This window comes from Diabrotica undecimpunctata, chromosome 6 (genome assembly GCF_040954645.1).
Source record: "Diabrotica undecimpunctata isolate CICGRU chromosome 6, icDiaUnde3, whole genome shotgun sequence".
NCBI lineage: Eukaryota > Metazoa > Arthropoda > Insecta > Coleoptera > Chrysomelidae > Diabrotica > Diabrotica undecimpunctata.
The window spans coordinates 138,245,204-138,262,513 of record NC_092808.1 but is presented as its reverse complement, the minus strand read 5'-3'; the positions used below and the strand labels follow the sequence as shown (position 1 = coordinate 138,262,513).

General features: G+C 32.7%; 1 protein-coding gene across 1 annotated transcript; it reads right to left on the bottom strand.

Annotated features, from left to right (window-relative positions):
* Nucleotides 1-201: 201 nt before the first annotated feature.
* Nucleotides 202-1,046, bottom strand: LOC140442864 (uncharacterized). Its single transcript, XM_072533828.1, has one exon. The coding sequence runs from the start codon at nt 1,032-1,034 to the stop codon at nt 261-263; it is 774 nt and encodes a 257-aa protein (XP_072389929.1). The 5' UTR covers nt 1,035-1,046; the 3' UTR covers nt 202-260.
* Between the last annotated feature and the right edge of the window lie 16,264 nt (nt 1,047-17,310).

Below are 17,310 nucleotides of genomic sequence, written 5' to 3'. Positions count from 1 at the left end.
TTAAAATGTAGGCAAGGCTTGTTTTTTAGTTTTAAAAACCTATATAAAAAGCGTTGGAAAATTTGCAAGCTGATTTACGAACACAGATTCTATATAGACCATACTAAAAATGTTTAAAATGTGAAAGGTACTGAAAACAGATCTTAATTAAAAGTAAAAAATATGGCAAAATTGTGATAAAAAATGAACGACAAATTTATATGAAGAAATAAATAAATAATTTATTAACAAATAAATAACAACAAATAAATCTAAAAGAACTAAGCAGGTTTATATTCTGGCTGAAGTCCAAGAGGTAAAGGCATATCAAAGCTCCTTCCATAACCTGAATGACCACCATGGTGATAGTCTTCATGTCCAGTAGAGTGGGACGATGAGTGCGTATACACTGGTTTAGAAACTACTTCATATGTGGTTTTTCCTCCACCTCCGGACAGCGATTTAAGACCGATTATGGCAGATAATAATAAGGAAATCAGACCAGTCATAAGGGCTTTACCAGCAAGGGCCGCCAAAGCTCCAAGAGCAAGAGCTAATAGGGTACTTTTCATCATAGCAGCTGCAGCAAAGATCATCCCTAATCCACCGCCTCCTTTCTTGCCGCCACCTCCTCCACCACCACCGCCGCCACCTTTACGTGCAGACTCAGCGCTTTCTGCATCGAAGAGGTTAAGTTTTACGGAATGGCTGGTAAAGAACCCTTGAACTTTCTTTACTAAAAACGCATCCAATCTTGCATCAGGATCATTGGGAAAGTCTCTAGCTAAATCAGCTACTATATCAGCTGTGTTTGCCCTGGCACTGGCATTTTCTCGCACTATGGAAACTCCAGGAAACACACTAAAGTTTTCATTTTCGTTTAGTTTGTCGACCCAGCTAACAATGTCTAATTTTAAACAAGTCGCGGAATAGGTGTTTTCACAGTCTTTTGTTAATGACCGTTTATAATCACTTCTATCACTTGTATTTTCATGTTCTTCGGCAAAAGAACACGTCAGTAGGGCGACCGCGAGTACTAAATTGGCGCACCGCATTGCTAAATGATCGTCGATGACTGGTGTAGATGTCTAATATCGATTTACTTTTATACTGCAGTTTTAGAAAAAAAATATCAGATTTTTATTACCATAATTATTTGTCCGGCTACGAGATGAATAGAGTTAGTGGAGCACAAAGTAATTGTAAGCGTAAGTGAGGGAATAAATTCGTTGGAGATTTGCTTCAGAGACGGACTAAATTGTATCGATCAATTTTTTCCTTTAGCCAATTATCGGAGAAAAGTGAGATTGCTAATGCTATAATTGTTTAAAAAGTACCTCACACAAACAGGATCTAAGTTTTAAAACAACAATAAAATTTAAGACTAGTCAAATTCGCACAGATTTTATTAATCAAATAATTGGTATAAAGTTTATTAGTAAACACATAGGACATGAATTTTGTACAGAATTTTTGACTTTTTAGGAACAATTGTTCCCCATTTTAAAGTACCTTAAACAGTTGTTTCTCAAATTTCTGAAAATTGTAGGTTTCTTTTTTTCTCCTACTTGCTGAAGATTCGTTTTCCAAGTCTAAGGTATCGTGGCACTTTTCAGATAGATATTAAGTTGCATGTTTTTTTTTTAGCTTTACATGTCTCGACCGCGTGGGTCACTGACACAGGTACAATTTTATTACATTACATTACAATGATATACAGTAACATTACAATCTATAAAGAAATACATTAAGTACATTAAATACTGGTACAATTATTAATTATCAAATTCTAAATTAGGTTTCTTCTTCTAAATTTACTGGTAAAGTTTGGTTTCATAGAGAAAATTAATAAGGTTTTGGAATCGATCTTGCGAGCTAAGAATATTTTGTAGGTTTTGACTCAAAAGATTCTTTTTTCTTTCATTGTTGAAGTGGGGAGAGTCTACAAGAATAGAATATTACCACAGTGTTTACATGTAGGTGGATCTTGGGAAGTCATTAAATGTTTAGTCATTAAATGAGTTAGTCTTGTATGGCCGATTCTAAGTCGGCGAATTAAGATTTTGTTTTTTCGTGTCATGGAAGGAAACTCAAGCTTTTTAAAGCAAGGATGGATATCACGAAGCTTAAAAGGGATTTTAGTCCAGTATTCAGGGTATATGTAGTTGTATGTTTTCAGTCTTCATATTAGAAGACGAGGCTTGTTTTGCAAAGAGGTCGGCTAGTTCGTTACCAGGGATTCCTACATGAGACGGAATCCAGATCGTGGATATAGATACTCCCATTGAGATTTAACCAAAGGATGTACCGTGTACATAATTTTGAGAGAATAGATAGACAATAAAGAGTCTGTACATACTGCTACTTTTTTATATTTCGGTGATAGTAAGTTTGTAGCTTGGAGAATAGAAAATAGTTCAGCAGTATGTATACAACAGAAGAGTGGAAGATTACAAGAGATGGTTAAATCTGTGTTTGAAGGCTTTGATATAAAATTTAAAAAATGGTTTGTTTGTTGTTAGTTTAGTAAATATTTTTGGTTACAAATGGTAACAGAAATGATGAGCCACTGTCAAATCAGGTAGAGGTATTTAAAATGGTCCAGAAAAAGCAAAATGGAAGAACAATGTGTCGTATATTTCCTTTGTGAACGTAAAATGCTTGATCATATGCGGCAGGTTTTAACCGGTGAATCAACTAATAAGAAAGATCCTTTAAAGGCCCATACAAATGAAAGGACAAGACTTAGTACAAAGGACTGAATATCAAGTGTCAGAGAAAAGTAATATGTTATACAAACTGCTTGATTTAACAGATTAAAATTTCCAAATCGTCTCAGTATTCTGGAATAACAGTAAAAGTATTTTTATGTGGCAGCTAAAAAAAAGTAAGGGATAAAAAACTCAGGAAAAATATTTGAGTTAACTGAAGTAAAAAATAGTTTTTTTTTGAAAGCAATGATAGAAGAAAAGTAATAGATACTAAAGCACAGAGGGGACACAAAGTAGGCAGCCATCATGCCATGATGGTAACTTAGATGCTAGAAGAAATAAAAAAGAAGGAAACGTCTAGTACAGACAAGGAAAAAAGAAGTAGCAAAAATATTTGAGATAAAATTAAATGACAAACTTGGATCAATAAAAAAAAAATAAAAGGCAATAATGATATAACCAACCGATGGAACAACTACAAGGAACCGATAATGGATGCAGCCTAGAAGATATGTGAGAGATAAGTAAAAAAGACTCAACAAAGAAACAGACAGCGTAGTGGTTTGAAGAAATAAAAAAGCAAGTAAAAGTAAAGAAAAATGGATGGAAACAATTTCTAAAAGATAAAATAAACAAGAATTACAATAATTATAAAAATAAAATAAAAAAGGTGAATAGTAACCACCGGAAAGAGAGATAATTGGGAAAAATTTGGAGATAAAATGGAAAAAGATAGCGAAAGTAGCCAAAAGCTATTCTGCAGTACTCTGAAGGCAGTAAAAACCATAAAATATTCAGCATTAAAAATAAAAATGAAGTATTTATGACAAAAACAAAAGAAATAATTAAAAGATGAAAACAACACTTTAAAGAACTGTTAACGGATATAAACCAAAATGACATTAATGAAGAACAAAATAATATATTGGAAGGTAACACTAGAAACTCAATAAACGAGGAAGAACTAGAAGACGCAATAAAAAGGTTAAAGTATGGAAAAGCTCCTGAATTAAGTGTAATAATAACAGATATATTGAAGACGAAGATATATTAGAAAATGTTACGGATAGTACCCATATAAAAAAAGGATACACAGGAGAATGTAATAACTACAGAGGATTGACGTTGCTATGTACATGTATGATATATGCACAACAAGAAGTAAAAACTGAATGTAGGCTATAGAAATCTGCAAAGAGGAGAAATCTCGGAAAGAGTGTTTGCTGACGATTTGGTGTTAATTACAAAAATTGAAACAGAACTTCAGAATAATTTGGAAATATGGAAAGACGTACTCACTTAACTCATGACCTATGGGGCAAAAACTATGACTCTTACCAAGATTAAAGCTTCGAAATTGAGAGTGGCACAGAGGAATTCCTCATTGACACCGGGCTTAGACAAGGAGATCCTTTTGCCCCCCTGCTATTTAATTTTGCACTGGAACATCCGGTAAGGAAAGCTCAACCACAACTGACAAACGGATTTGCCGCCCAGGGATCAAAAATACTATTGGCGTTTGCAGATGACGTGGACACAATTGCACAATCCACCAGAGATGCAAAAGAAGTTTTCACCCTATTCGAAAACGGAGCCAAGGAAGTTGGTCTGAACGTCAACGAGGACAAGAACAAGTACATGGTGGTTACGAAGAACCCAAGATTAAGGGTTAGACAAAACGTAACAATAAATGAATACAACTTTGAAGTCATCAAAAAAATTCAAGTACCTAAGAGCGATCATAACATTTGAAAATAAATATGAAAAGGACGTGGCAGTCAGGATCATTGCAGGAAACAGGGCATATTACTCATTAATAACCGTACTTAAATCAAAAATACTCTCAATACCAGCAAACATAAGAGTGTGCAAGACAATAGTTCGTCCTACAATAACGTATGGAAGTGAGACATGGACTCTGGACCAGCGGGAAACGACAAAATTACTGGTACTGGACATAAAGATACTGCGGACTATCTATGGGCCTTGCAGAGAAGAGGCAACAGGAGAATGGAGAAGAAGACAAAATGATGAACCGAATAAGATGGGCGGGCCACGTACTAAGAACGAGTGACGAAAGACTCCTAAACGCCACTTTCTGGGAAAGGCCCGATGGCAGAAGGTCAGTTGGTCGCCCAATAAAGAGATGAAAGGACGCAGTATCCAGTGATCTACGCAAAATGGGAATACAGCAATGGGAAATAGCTGCTCAGAACCGACAACAATGGAGGCAAATAGTAAACGCGGCCAAGACTCACATAGAGTTGTAGAGCCAAATGATGATAATGTAACGAGAATGCATGACTCACGATGGACTAGCAAAATTACACATTAAGACTACTTATACGTTGGCTGACGACATCAGGCGTATCACCAAAAATTGGCAACAAAGAGCGCAGAATCGCAAAGAATGGAAGAGTTTAAGGGAGGCAGTGAACGTGATAATTGAAGGCTGGATGATAATGATGATGATGACTCACTGAAAACGAAATAAAAATAAATATTAACAAAACAAAAGTTCTACAGGTGGCGGAGATAAAAGAAGAAGGTATTAATAGAAATTAAAGAAACAAAAATAGAACAAGTTAAAACTTTTACATATTTAGCAGTAATAATAAAAAAACGGATCTTTAGGAGCAGAAATCAATAGCAGAGTAGAGAAAACGCTACAACTTTATACAATAAAAAAAAATTATATGCAGAAAAGAAATATCACAAAATACAAAAATAAAAGTTTTCAAAGCAGTTTGTAGACCTGTCCTGACTTTTTGCAGCGAATCATAGGTACTACTGGAATGGCAAAAGAGCAATATACAGGCTATAGAGATAAAGTTTTAAGAACAGTTAAAGGTACTACCAAAATGGATAGAATAAGGAACACAGTACTATTTTTAAAACTGTGCACGACAAAATGTAATTTAACAAAATGCTACCTATAACATTTTTTTTCTATTTTTTTGGCAAATATCATGCATCATAATTACTTCCGGAAGTAAATAGGTTAACACCAAATATATTCCACGATATTATAAACATGAATGTAAAGTCTGTGTGTTGATAAAATTGATACAATATATCTTTTTTTAAGTTGATCATCGGGTATATATCAAAACCAAAAGACTTTATATTTCTAAAACCTTTTAAACCGTTTAAATCAAGATTGTCGACCAATATAAAATTTTTTCTATGCTCTGGTCCTAAATTTGATAAATTAAGTGGTTTTCTGTTGTATAGGTCTAAGTTCGTTTGTAAAGTTACGTTAGTCATGTGTTTTTCCCTCTTCACACATTACTCTTTTCTTTCGATATTACTTTCCACTATAGTTTGAGCAATAGATGTCATGGGTATGTTTATTATTACATGATAGCACCAACCACCAAGTCGAGACTTAATCTGTAGTCTTATCTCTTGCAGTTTGATACCAATTGGATACCAACTGTGAACACCAATTTTTATGGCATATTAACTACCCTCTTTCTTTATTTTAATTTTGGTCAACCTCTTCATCTTGTTTTCTCGAACTTTGTTCAAATAATACGTCGTGCAAGATAGATTTCAGACAAGCAATTAGACCTGCAATTGCAGACAAGCACGGATCATAAACAAACAAACAACAACTGAGATGAAGCTCAGCAAGTACCAATTAAGGTCCAATCGACGAGCATTAATGGCGGCGCTGAGAGGAAAAGTCATTTATGTAAGGCTTCGAGCAAAAACCAGCTCCACAGCAGGCGCTAAAGCCTGTATTTATGGTCTTTTGATGTAAACTTACTTTAGTGTATACGTAAATCGACCAGGTGCATTTAACTTAAAGAGCAGTTTACACATGCTCACCTGTTTACCTGTTCTTAAAAGGATGATGCTGTCTAAACTTATATTGTATTTTGTTCAGATGAGTTTTGTTGACTACCATGTTTTTTATTTTAAATGCACTCATTTACAAGTCGGTTTTTTTTAGATGTATTTAAATACCACGATATTGTTGGTATTCCTTCACATAAACATCTAAAAGTTCTTTTTTGTTCGAGGAGCTCAAGTGTTAGGCTGAGTAGGCGTTAGTCTAGTTGTGTTTACCCTTTTTAACCTTTAATAAAGGGCAACATTTTCACTTCACTAACAAATAAAAGATTTTTAAAAGTAATTTTAAGTTTTACAGATCTAGGAGAAGATTTTTGAAAGAATTTTCGACTAAAAATTAAAAAAATTACTCACTTGGCGTTTAAATAAATATTTCATCAAAACAGACATGTTGCCATCTGTAGGTATTTCCGTAGTATATATCCATTGTCACTGAACCCATTGGTTTAAAATATTCATGACATCTACTAAAATCTCACTGCTCACGATATAAAAGTCTCTCTCATATGACTGCTTCTTTATACTGAAAGTACTGGTAATGAAACAGCAGATCCTTTTGCCAAAGCTACCAAATATGGTACTGGAATAACTATAATTCAACTAGCTAATGATCTCAAGCTACTTTTAAAAAACTAATAAGTAGAGGATATCTGGCAAAACTATGGCAAAAAAGCAAAATTTATGAACTCCAATCGTTTATTGACCATATCTTCTTGGTGCCTTGACAACTGAGTTTCTTATAAAATCTTTACTAATTTGTGATATCTAAGCTAGACATACGGCTGGTAATGGTATCTTGATACTGAGTTTCTTATAAAATCATTACTAATTTGTGATATCTTAGCTAGACTTACGGCTTTCCTTATATATTTAAAAATTGTAATTATTTTCTGTTTATATTTTCAAAACCAATTCGTGGGGAAAATATTGGATCCGATCCTACTCTATGCTATACAAAAGGTCAATTTTTTTTAGAAACAATACTGTCTTCATAATGATTTGACCATAATTGCCTAAAATTAAAGCGACGTATAATATCTTGTTCTATTTTCAATATATATGTACTTCCGCAAATCCACACAAGTGTGCGCTACAAGCGTATAATTACCTTATTATTGGGTGAAACTGAGAAGATAATTGTTAATTTGTTTTAATGACTTCCTTTTTGTATTTAAAAGAAACTATATATAAGAGAAAAAGAAAATTTGTGTACAAGTATAATTTCAGGTGTGCCATAAAAACGACCAATCAATTATTTTTGTGGTTTATCTCTAATGAAATATTACAAATGACACAGGATCTTGCTACTTTTTGGGAAAACTTTTAATATATATATATATATATATATATATATATATATATATATATATATATATATATATATATATATATATATAATATTAAATTAGGCTATACTCAATGTGGAATTCTATGATAGCAAAGATTTTATGGCAGAACTAAACAACAATACTTTATAGAGGACTGATCAATATATAGCAGAGATATATGTACTAAAAACATAAAACAAAAAACAAAAAGTATATGTTTCATAAGGAAAAAGAATCACATATGTGAAAGAACTAAATAAGATTATAAAATACGATGAGACCTAGATTGTGAGAAGATGTGCACATCTTCTTTATTAAAAACTATGAAAGTGAATCATGCTAAGTTGTATAAATAATATTAAATATATCCTACAATGTAAGAAAGTTTAGAAACCGTTAGGTCAGAAACCACGAGTGATAGCAGTAGGAGTTTAGGAGTCCGGAGATTATAAGAAGACAGATCTGAACAAGTATGATGCATTAATAATGTTGTAAAAATTATATTACTCTTCCTTGGAGGTCGGACTAAACATTAACACCAACAAGACGCAAATAATTACTCATCTGGTAAAAAGTCATATTATTGTTGCTGATGGAAAAGCTATTGGTCAGCTTACATATCGTATAAATACTGAAGACATTAAATTCGGTTAGGCAGAGATAACCAGACATGTGAGCTCCCACGTGGCATAGGATTAACCTAACAGAAAAGGTAGTGAACAAGATTCGCGTGAGTAAGAGGGCTATGTAGCTCCAGATTTTGTGTGTCACTCTGAGAGACCGAATACCAAACGAAGAAATACGTCGTAGAATAAAAACAACAGACGCTATCGGAAAAATCGCGTCGCTAAAACGAATTGGGCAGGGCACATCGTCAGAGTATCAGAAAACTAACGGACATAAGATATTGTCGAATAAAGGCCACGACAAGAAGTACTATGGAGCAGAAAATGTCCACCAGCGATGGATTGACGATCTGAAGCGTGTTAGCAGTAATTGGAGTAAGTCGCACAAGACAGAGACAGACGGAAAGAGCTGAAGGAAAACTATGTCCAGCAGTGGATGCGTAGGTACAGGTTGATAATATTGAAAAAAAATTATCATATGTTAAATGAAAAATGCGTGACAATAACAGATTAAAGGTCAATCTAACCATGAATACGAAGAGGACTGAAAAAAATGAATTCTACATCTGTAAGTTTTAATTACCTTGTATTCTCTATATCGGTATCTCAGTTTTCCTATTATATATAAAGAACTTTTGATGTATATAGATCAATAAACGAAATTTTGTTCAACAAGCCAATAAGGTATCATTTTAATTTATTTATTACCCAATTTAACTTAACGATAACACTCCAAAGAGCAGACTTATAAATTTCGTTATAAATAAACTTGACAGTAGGACTTATTTATTTATATTATACACGTCACATGTAACAGAAGACTACTCCAATAAGTACGAAACAACTAAGATTCCTAATTTTATCTCCCAGTGTTGTATCTTCTGTTTTATCGTTGTCTAATGGGTTTCTAAACAGGTGTGGCCAATACTGACTTTTGCAGAAATGAGACAGACATTCCAGCCTTCTGATGCCTATAAATAGGACAACCCATCTAACAAGAAAAAATATAAACTAGAAATAAAAAAAGAGGAATTAGGTTGGCAGGTGCAACATTTGAAAAAATATATTGTATATTAAAAAACAAAAACCATCTGTAAATGCAGTAAATTAGAATTTCCTATCATTCGCAAATTAATATAGTAAATATAAAAAACGACATTTGTGCCATCCAAAAGGAAAGACAAAAAAACATTTATTCAAAATGTAGTGCAAGAAAAGATTGAGGGGAGAAGGAATCTGGACTACAGAAGACTATCCTGGATGAGAGTGTCTTGATTGACCTACAAACGAATAATTTAGAACAGTTGTATATAAGGTTAGAATCATCAACACCATCATTATTAGTCCGTTTTAAGTCCACTCCAGGACATATGACTGCCCTGATTGTATCCAGAGTGCACAGTTTTGTGCAGTATGGATCAAATTTTTTGTCACCTTTGCAAATCATCTTGCCATCATGTAGGTGATCTTTCTCTGTTTCGTTTATCTATTCTTGGTCTCCATTGGATTATCTTGCGTGTCCACCTTATATCATTCATCATTGCTCGCCTATCTTCATTTCAATCTTTCTTTCTGGTTATCTTTCGTAGGTCTTTATCGTTAGAAGACACTGATCGAATATTTTTCACTTTGGAGTAATTGGTATGTTGCGGTCTTTAAATATGTATTTAAGAGATCCATATCCTGCCAGTCCATGTGCTATTCTGCTTGATAACTCACCTGTCTGGTTGTCCCTATATATTCTAACTTCGTTTTCAAGATACTTCATTCTAATTCGTAAAGTTCTGGTTCGTCATGTATTTTGTTTTGGAGATATTTATTTTTAACCGATTTTGCTGCAGGCTCTTTCCAGTTCTTCTAACATAGCAATAATTTTGCCTAGGTTATATCCTATCAAATTTATGTATTAGCATTACTCAGGTGGTGCAGTCTTTCCCCATCGACACATCCATTTATGATCCAAATCAATGGTTTCAAAAGCACATTCTAGAGCAGTTATAAAGAGCTTTGGTGATAGTGTATCACTAGGTAAGGTTAGACTAACCTAGATAAACGAAGAATTTTTTGTAAAGTTGTAAAATACACATTTTGCAAGATAATATTAAAATTGAATAAAGTAAAAAATATATTAAATATGCAAACATAAACAGTTATAATTAAACCAATTAAAAGATTTAGCAACAAAAAATATCAATTTCAAGTAGTGTGATCAATAATAAAAATACTTCAATTTTTAGTAACACAGCAGTTGGTATGATCAGTTTTACAAAAAAAAAAATGTTCTTTCCCCGATTAACCCGATTAATATAATGAAGAAATAGCAATGATGAAGCCATTCAAAAGTTACCCGATCAAACCACACGTATTTTGTAAATTTTGCCATCAAAATAACATAGAGGCAAAATAATGTATGAAAAAGATGTTTTTATGCAACAAACATGATATCAGCCGCATATGTCTAGCTTTATTATAGTATTTGTCTCATAAACTGATTAATTAATATATGTAATCGGATAAGAGTAAGAATTTTCTTGTTTAATAAAAATTTAATTTTCTACATGGAATAAAAAGCAATAAAAGAGCATTTTCTGTATATATGAAATATTAGAATATTAACCAATCGATCCGATAACATTCCAAAAATATAAATACGTTAATTTTTAGTATATAATAGTTTAAAAAGTGTGTCCTAAATTGTTTAAAAAATATTTTCTTAGTCACGCAATTTCTTCCCTTGATACGTCCCTTGCTGATACATTATATAAATAATCCGAATACATATTTTATTAGTAATAAGGTCACTTTATAATTATTTCAGTAATTAATTGATCAAGGCAGTTAAAATACAGCTGTTCTTTTTTTGGAATACCTTTCCTACTATCATTCGCGTGTAAATGACTGAGTTTACGCCTTACATGTAATTCAGGTTTGTGAACAGTAATGAAACTAAAGATATGTTAATAAGATGTGTAAAAAGTTTTTATTTGGTCTTAGATCAAGCCTTTGCAAACACCGATGTGCATTAATAATTATTTCTAATAGTGTGGGACCTTACTTTTGTAGAAATTAATCTGTTTATAGGTGACTGAAGGGTTACATGGTTTTACTTATTTAAATAAATACAATTTACCTTTAATAATTATTTATTTTTTAATTTCCATATTATAATATGGTTAAATTGGGGAACAGGATCTAGATTAGTATGGCCAACAATGCTTAAAAAGAGCCCCAGGACGAAGAAGAATATCTTGGTTTGCTAACCTGAGACCATGGTTTAGAAAGACCAAAACACAGCTATTCCGTATAGCAACCAACAAAGTCATCATAGCCAGAATGATCACCAACGTTCGGAACGGCACCCTAAGAAGAATAACAATGCTTAAATATGAACTTGCTAGGATCATTCACCGCTTCATCATTTTTATTTTCTAATAAAATAGGATATTAAAGGTAAAAAACTTATTTTAGGATTATTTGGGCCTTACTATAATAACGTAACTTTACTTTAAATCTATCAACATATAAAACTCACCACGCGCACTTACCATGAAGAGCTAACCGGAAAGGCAATCGTGCAGTTATCATCAAGAAGAAACTCCATAAAGGTGAGCACCTATGGAGAAAAAAACCAAACAGCAGTGTATATGTGAGCAAGTGGACAAACGCGATGTTCATGCTATAACTGTAACAACCGCTTACCAACTAGAAATAGTTAAAGCTAGAAATAGATAAGGCATAAAGAAACAAAAACCTTCCGAAATTCATGCTTGCAGTCAACATATCACCAGAACGGACAGAAGCGATCAAATGTTAAATTATTATAGCTGCCCTCAGAAGACAATTAGATGGTGCAAAAAAGTAGACTTAGAAAAGAATAGTTCTTGCTAGTTTCACGGAAGCCCTAGTAACATCTCTTTTTCAGCATGAATATGTGTCTAGCTGGTAGTTTTCGTTAAATTTGAATTATCTATGAAAATATCAAGGACAGTCTCAAAGGATCAACATTATTGATCATTTGTGAGAACGTTACCTGAACAATGTACTAAGAATCATTTGTTTCTTAAATCTTAAAACAGGCGCGAAAGCATTCCATACCACCCAGTTTTATGTCCTGCAACATGCTCTAAATTGTGGCATACTTGAAAAATTGTAATATTTGTGACACAATAAATTTTTTAAATTTTTTTTACACAGCCTATATAAAAAAATGTTTTTAATGTGGTATCGACGTCTATTATTCGTTAGTTTTTTTATTTATCCATATTTTTGATCTCCTTGAACTGCTAAAAATAATATTTTTTAGATAAAATGAGTAAAAATAAAAAGTTTTGTGTGCTCCATCAGACCTAACCCTTAATTTAAGAGTATTATTTCATCAATGCGTTAATAGTATTATTTTCTGTTATATACCCTCTATCATTATCCAGACTGCATGTTACCATTGAACGTAAGTCTTCCTCAAAAGTACTTACTCTCTTATGATGTAAGCTGCTTAGTGAAATAAACCTTCCAGGAGGAAATATAGCGATGAAACTGTATCAAGATAAAGAGATATGAGGTTGTAGGTTGTTTTAAAGTGGTTTTTCGGCCCCGTAAATATAATAGATGTCTTCACTACATCTTGCAGTCGAACGTCTTTTGGTTCTGGTCTTCAAAAATAGTTAGATCTGTTTCTGTCGCTGACGCTCATGCTCGCTCGCTGGAACTACTTTTGTATAATTATTATACATCTTTGAAATCTATCCCGTTCATTTAAACCATTCATTTTTCGAGAGCCATTCTTTTACAAGCTCTGGTTAAAGGAGTTTTTCTGCTGGTCTCAATTCATTCAGTTAGCCAATTAAAGCAAACACTAACATCGATAATTATTTTCCAAGTAGACAAGAGTTTCTTGATTCTTGCAACACTCCTAAACCATAGAAACAGTCTAGTAACCACTGCATTAACTCGTTTTCAATGCTTATTTTTCATTCTGTTAGTCTCGATATGAGCATAAGCCAAAATCAAAGTGACCTATTTAGAGGTGTAGATCACCAATCAAGACACTTGATTTATTTCCACCATAAATCAGCTTGGAGGTGAAGTTATTTGTTAAATAGTGAGTTCTAGTGTTAAGAAGAATACTATAAATATCTGGAGCAACCAAAAGGACAAACACATTAGTTCATAAGGCAGTTAATAACCTACGACTTCTCTATAACTCCACATTTATGAGGATATTAATCTTCTTTGGACATATCACTCATGCCAAAGATGCAAAGGGGCTAATGGTATAGCAAAAACTGTAGGAAAAAAGGTTGTAGGCGATCATCAATCACAATGAAAAAATTACTAGGTACAAACTTTGCCTACAAACTAAGGTATATACATAGAATAAAAGAGATATCTAAATTTAACAAAATCCACAAGGAAAATAATTCCTGTAGCTGGCTGTATACCACGTATAACAAAAGAGGTTAGTCTTTGTATGTGGGTATATTTTATTTTATAAAAACCCTTAAAAGGGCAACATTACAAGCACGAACGTTTTCGGAACAACTGTTCCATCATCAGGTTAAAATGCAGGTTAACATGCCTGAGCCACCAAAATATTTGGGTAAAAACCCTTTAAATTGAAAAATGTTACCGAAGAATGTACATGATGTTTATAATATTATATGATGTTTAATATTTTAATTAGATTTTACTTCAGGTAACATACACCCATGCTTAAGTGAGTTCCAGTGTCCGGAGAGTAAACCTCTTCAAACGGACTACGGTTGCCAACCGTAGTCCGTTTGAAGAGGTTTACTCTCCGGACACTGGAACTCACTTAAGCATGGGTGTATGTTACCTGAAGTAAAATCTAATTAAAATATTAAACATCATATAATATTATAAACATCATGTACATTCTTCGGTAACATTTTTCAATTTAAAGGGTTTTTACCCAAATATTTTGGTGGCTCAGGCATGTTAACCTGCATTTTAACCTGATGATGGAACAGTTGTTCCGAAAACGTTCGTGCTTGTAATGTTGCCCTTTTAAGGGTTTTTATAAAATAAAATATACCCACATACAAAGACTAACCTCTTATATCTAAATTTATCTCTACCAATACGCATTTATTGTTTTCAATGGTTAAGTTGTTCAATTTTTAAATACAGTTACTTCTTGTTCTTAGCCTTATGTCGTTTATTGTTGCACATAGGCCACTCTCAACTCCTTCCATCAAAAGTATCTTGAGAAACATACTTTTTAATTGTTTTGGCTATATTTTTGATGTCATCTATCTATCTCATCTGTTCCTCTTGGTCGTCTATCTTTGTAAGGTCTCCACTGTTATACTGTAGCATTCTAACGTTGGTCTTTTTACCTAGCAGTGTGGCATGCGAAGCTTCATTTTAGTTTGCATTTTTTCTAGTGATATCTCGACTTTTCATTTTTGATCATATCTTATTTGATATTTGCTTCGTAGTTCATATTTGCCTTAGTTACGGTCCAGTTTTGACAGTCATATGTCATGATAGGAAGGATCCACTGGTTGAACACTTTGCTCCTTAAGTATTGAGGTATTTTGCGGTTCTTAAGTATTCAACTGAGTTTGCCAAATCGTACTCGTACCAGTTTAGCTCTTCTAGTGATTTCAGCAATTTAATTTTTTTCGTAAAGTCTCAGAATTTGGCCTAGGTAGATATATTTTTGGACTTGTACTATCTCATTTCCATTTATAGTTACTAGTAAATTTGATATAATAGTTTGAGTGGTCAAAATTTAGAGAGGTAGATGGTGTTCGTATCTTTCAAAATTAGATGCAAATTCAAAAGCAAATACTCTAAAAAGAATAAAAAAATCTTATCTGCGAGAAACTTTTCAGGTAGCTTAAAATAACTCTACAGGCGTAGTAGCTGTAGATATAGAAAATTTTAAAGTAGAATAAATTTTGATGGATTTTGATTTATTCAAACAATTAGATCAATACTGCTAAAGTGTAAGTAAAGCAAAAAACATAGATACACAAACCTAAAATTATTATTGTCTTAAAATTTAATAAAAAATAGCCATTCAGCAATATTTTTCCAATTTTTGTTTTATTAAACATGCAATCTAAATTACTCTAAAAAAAATATATTCCTTGTTTGATTTTTTTGGCTTTCAAATCATAATCAGTTTTTAAAACCACTCTAAAAGAGATCTGGAAGCCAAAGTATTAAAATGTTCGTTTTGTAACTTTAGTTATGTCCAATATCATCATGACTTAATTTACTTCACACCCAAGAGAGTGGCTATAACACAAACAAAAGTCGAAGGACTAAATACGGAATCTTAGGAAAACTTATACAGAAAAACAATATCAATAAAGATTGCTGGGAATGAAATATTAGAAAACGATAACATCAAGGAAACCTGGGAAAAACTCAAAAAGAACATAATTAACGCAGCAACAGAATCACTTGAAGAGAGAAAAGTAACAAACACTAACATCTCAAAAAAGAAGACTCCGTGGATTAGGGAGGAAGTGAAGAAAAAATGTGAAAAAAAGAAGTAAGCCTTTTTACAATACAAAAACAAATATTACAACTGGTATACAAACACTATACACGAATCAGAAATAAAACGAATACTTAAGTTAGACAAATAAAACACTGGCAAAGCCTCTCAAAACAGACGAAACACGATTTCTACGGAACACAGAAAGAAATATCAAAATTGATCAGAGGACAAAGAAAAGATAACACATTCAGAGGAAAACTGGTATATCTATGTTTCATTGACCTTAAGAAGGCATTTGACCGGGTCAAATTGAAGTACGTTATCCATTTATTGTATGCAAGAGAGACACCTTTGGGAACAATCAAAACGATTTAAGATATCTACCAAAACAACACAATAAAAGTAAAAATAGAAGAAGAACTAACCAACCTTATTGAAGCTGGCAATAAGATCAAATATAGAGACTCTCTGAATTCTCTATTGTTCAACAGATGATGGAAGATATATTAAAACAATAAGAAAAAAAAAAAGGATACCAAATGAGAGAAAAACAAGTTAAAATAATCTGTTATGCAAATTTAGGACATATGCTGTACCAATTTAATATAGACGCCAGATAACATAATTTTCCTAAAAAAATACCAAATTCATGGTTGGAACAGCAAATTTACAAAGATGTAAATTGGAGCTGGAGGGACAGATAATGGAACAAGCGATGGAGTTTATATATCTAGGCATCACATTATCTAGCTACGAAAAGCTCGAAACATAATTGAAAGATCAATTGAATAGAGCAAATAGAGCTGCAGGTTGACTAAATGAAACAATATGGAGAAATAAAAATATCGGGAAAGAAATGAAAGAAATAATTAAAAAAAAAACACTCATCAGGCCAATAATGACATACGCTTAAGAAACACAACCTGATACGGAGAAAAAGAGTCAGAGAAAAGGATGTTAGAAAAATTGATGGTAAAAGACTATGAGACAGAGCTAAAAGTACAGATATACGAAGTAGATCCAAGGTGGAGGACATCAAGGACGAATATAACGGTTATATAAGCCGAATGTCAACAAATAAAGTAGTTAAAACTACAAGAGACGGTTTCCAATAGGAAGACGATCAGTGGGAAGGCCACGAAAACAATGGAACGACAACCTACTGGAGGCACATTGAAAAACAGACATTGTCAAGTCTACATAAAAAGAAGAAGAAAAAGTTATTTCCAATAAGATAGTTTAAAAATTGATTATGAATATTTACATGTTTCTGTTTTCTTTTAAAATCAAATAACAAACTTAGTATTTGTTTCTTTATATTTACCTATCATTTT

Excerpts from the sequence above, each read along its gene's own strand:
- LOC140442864 (XM_072533828.1), bottom strand. The coding sequence starts at position 1,034 with ATGCGGTGCGCCAATTTAGTACTCGCGGTCGCCCTACTGACGTGTTCT.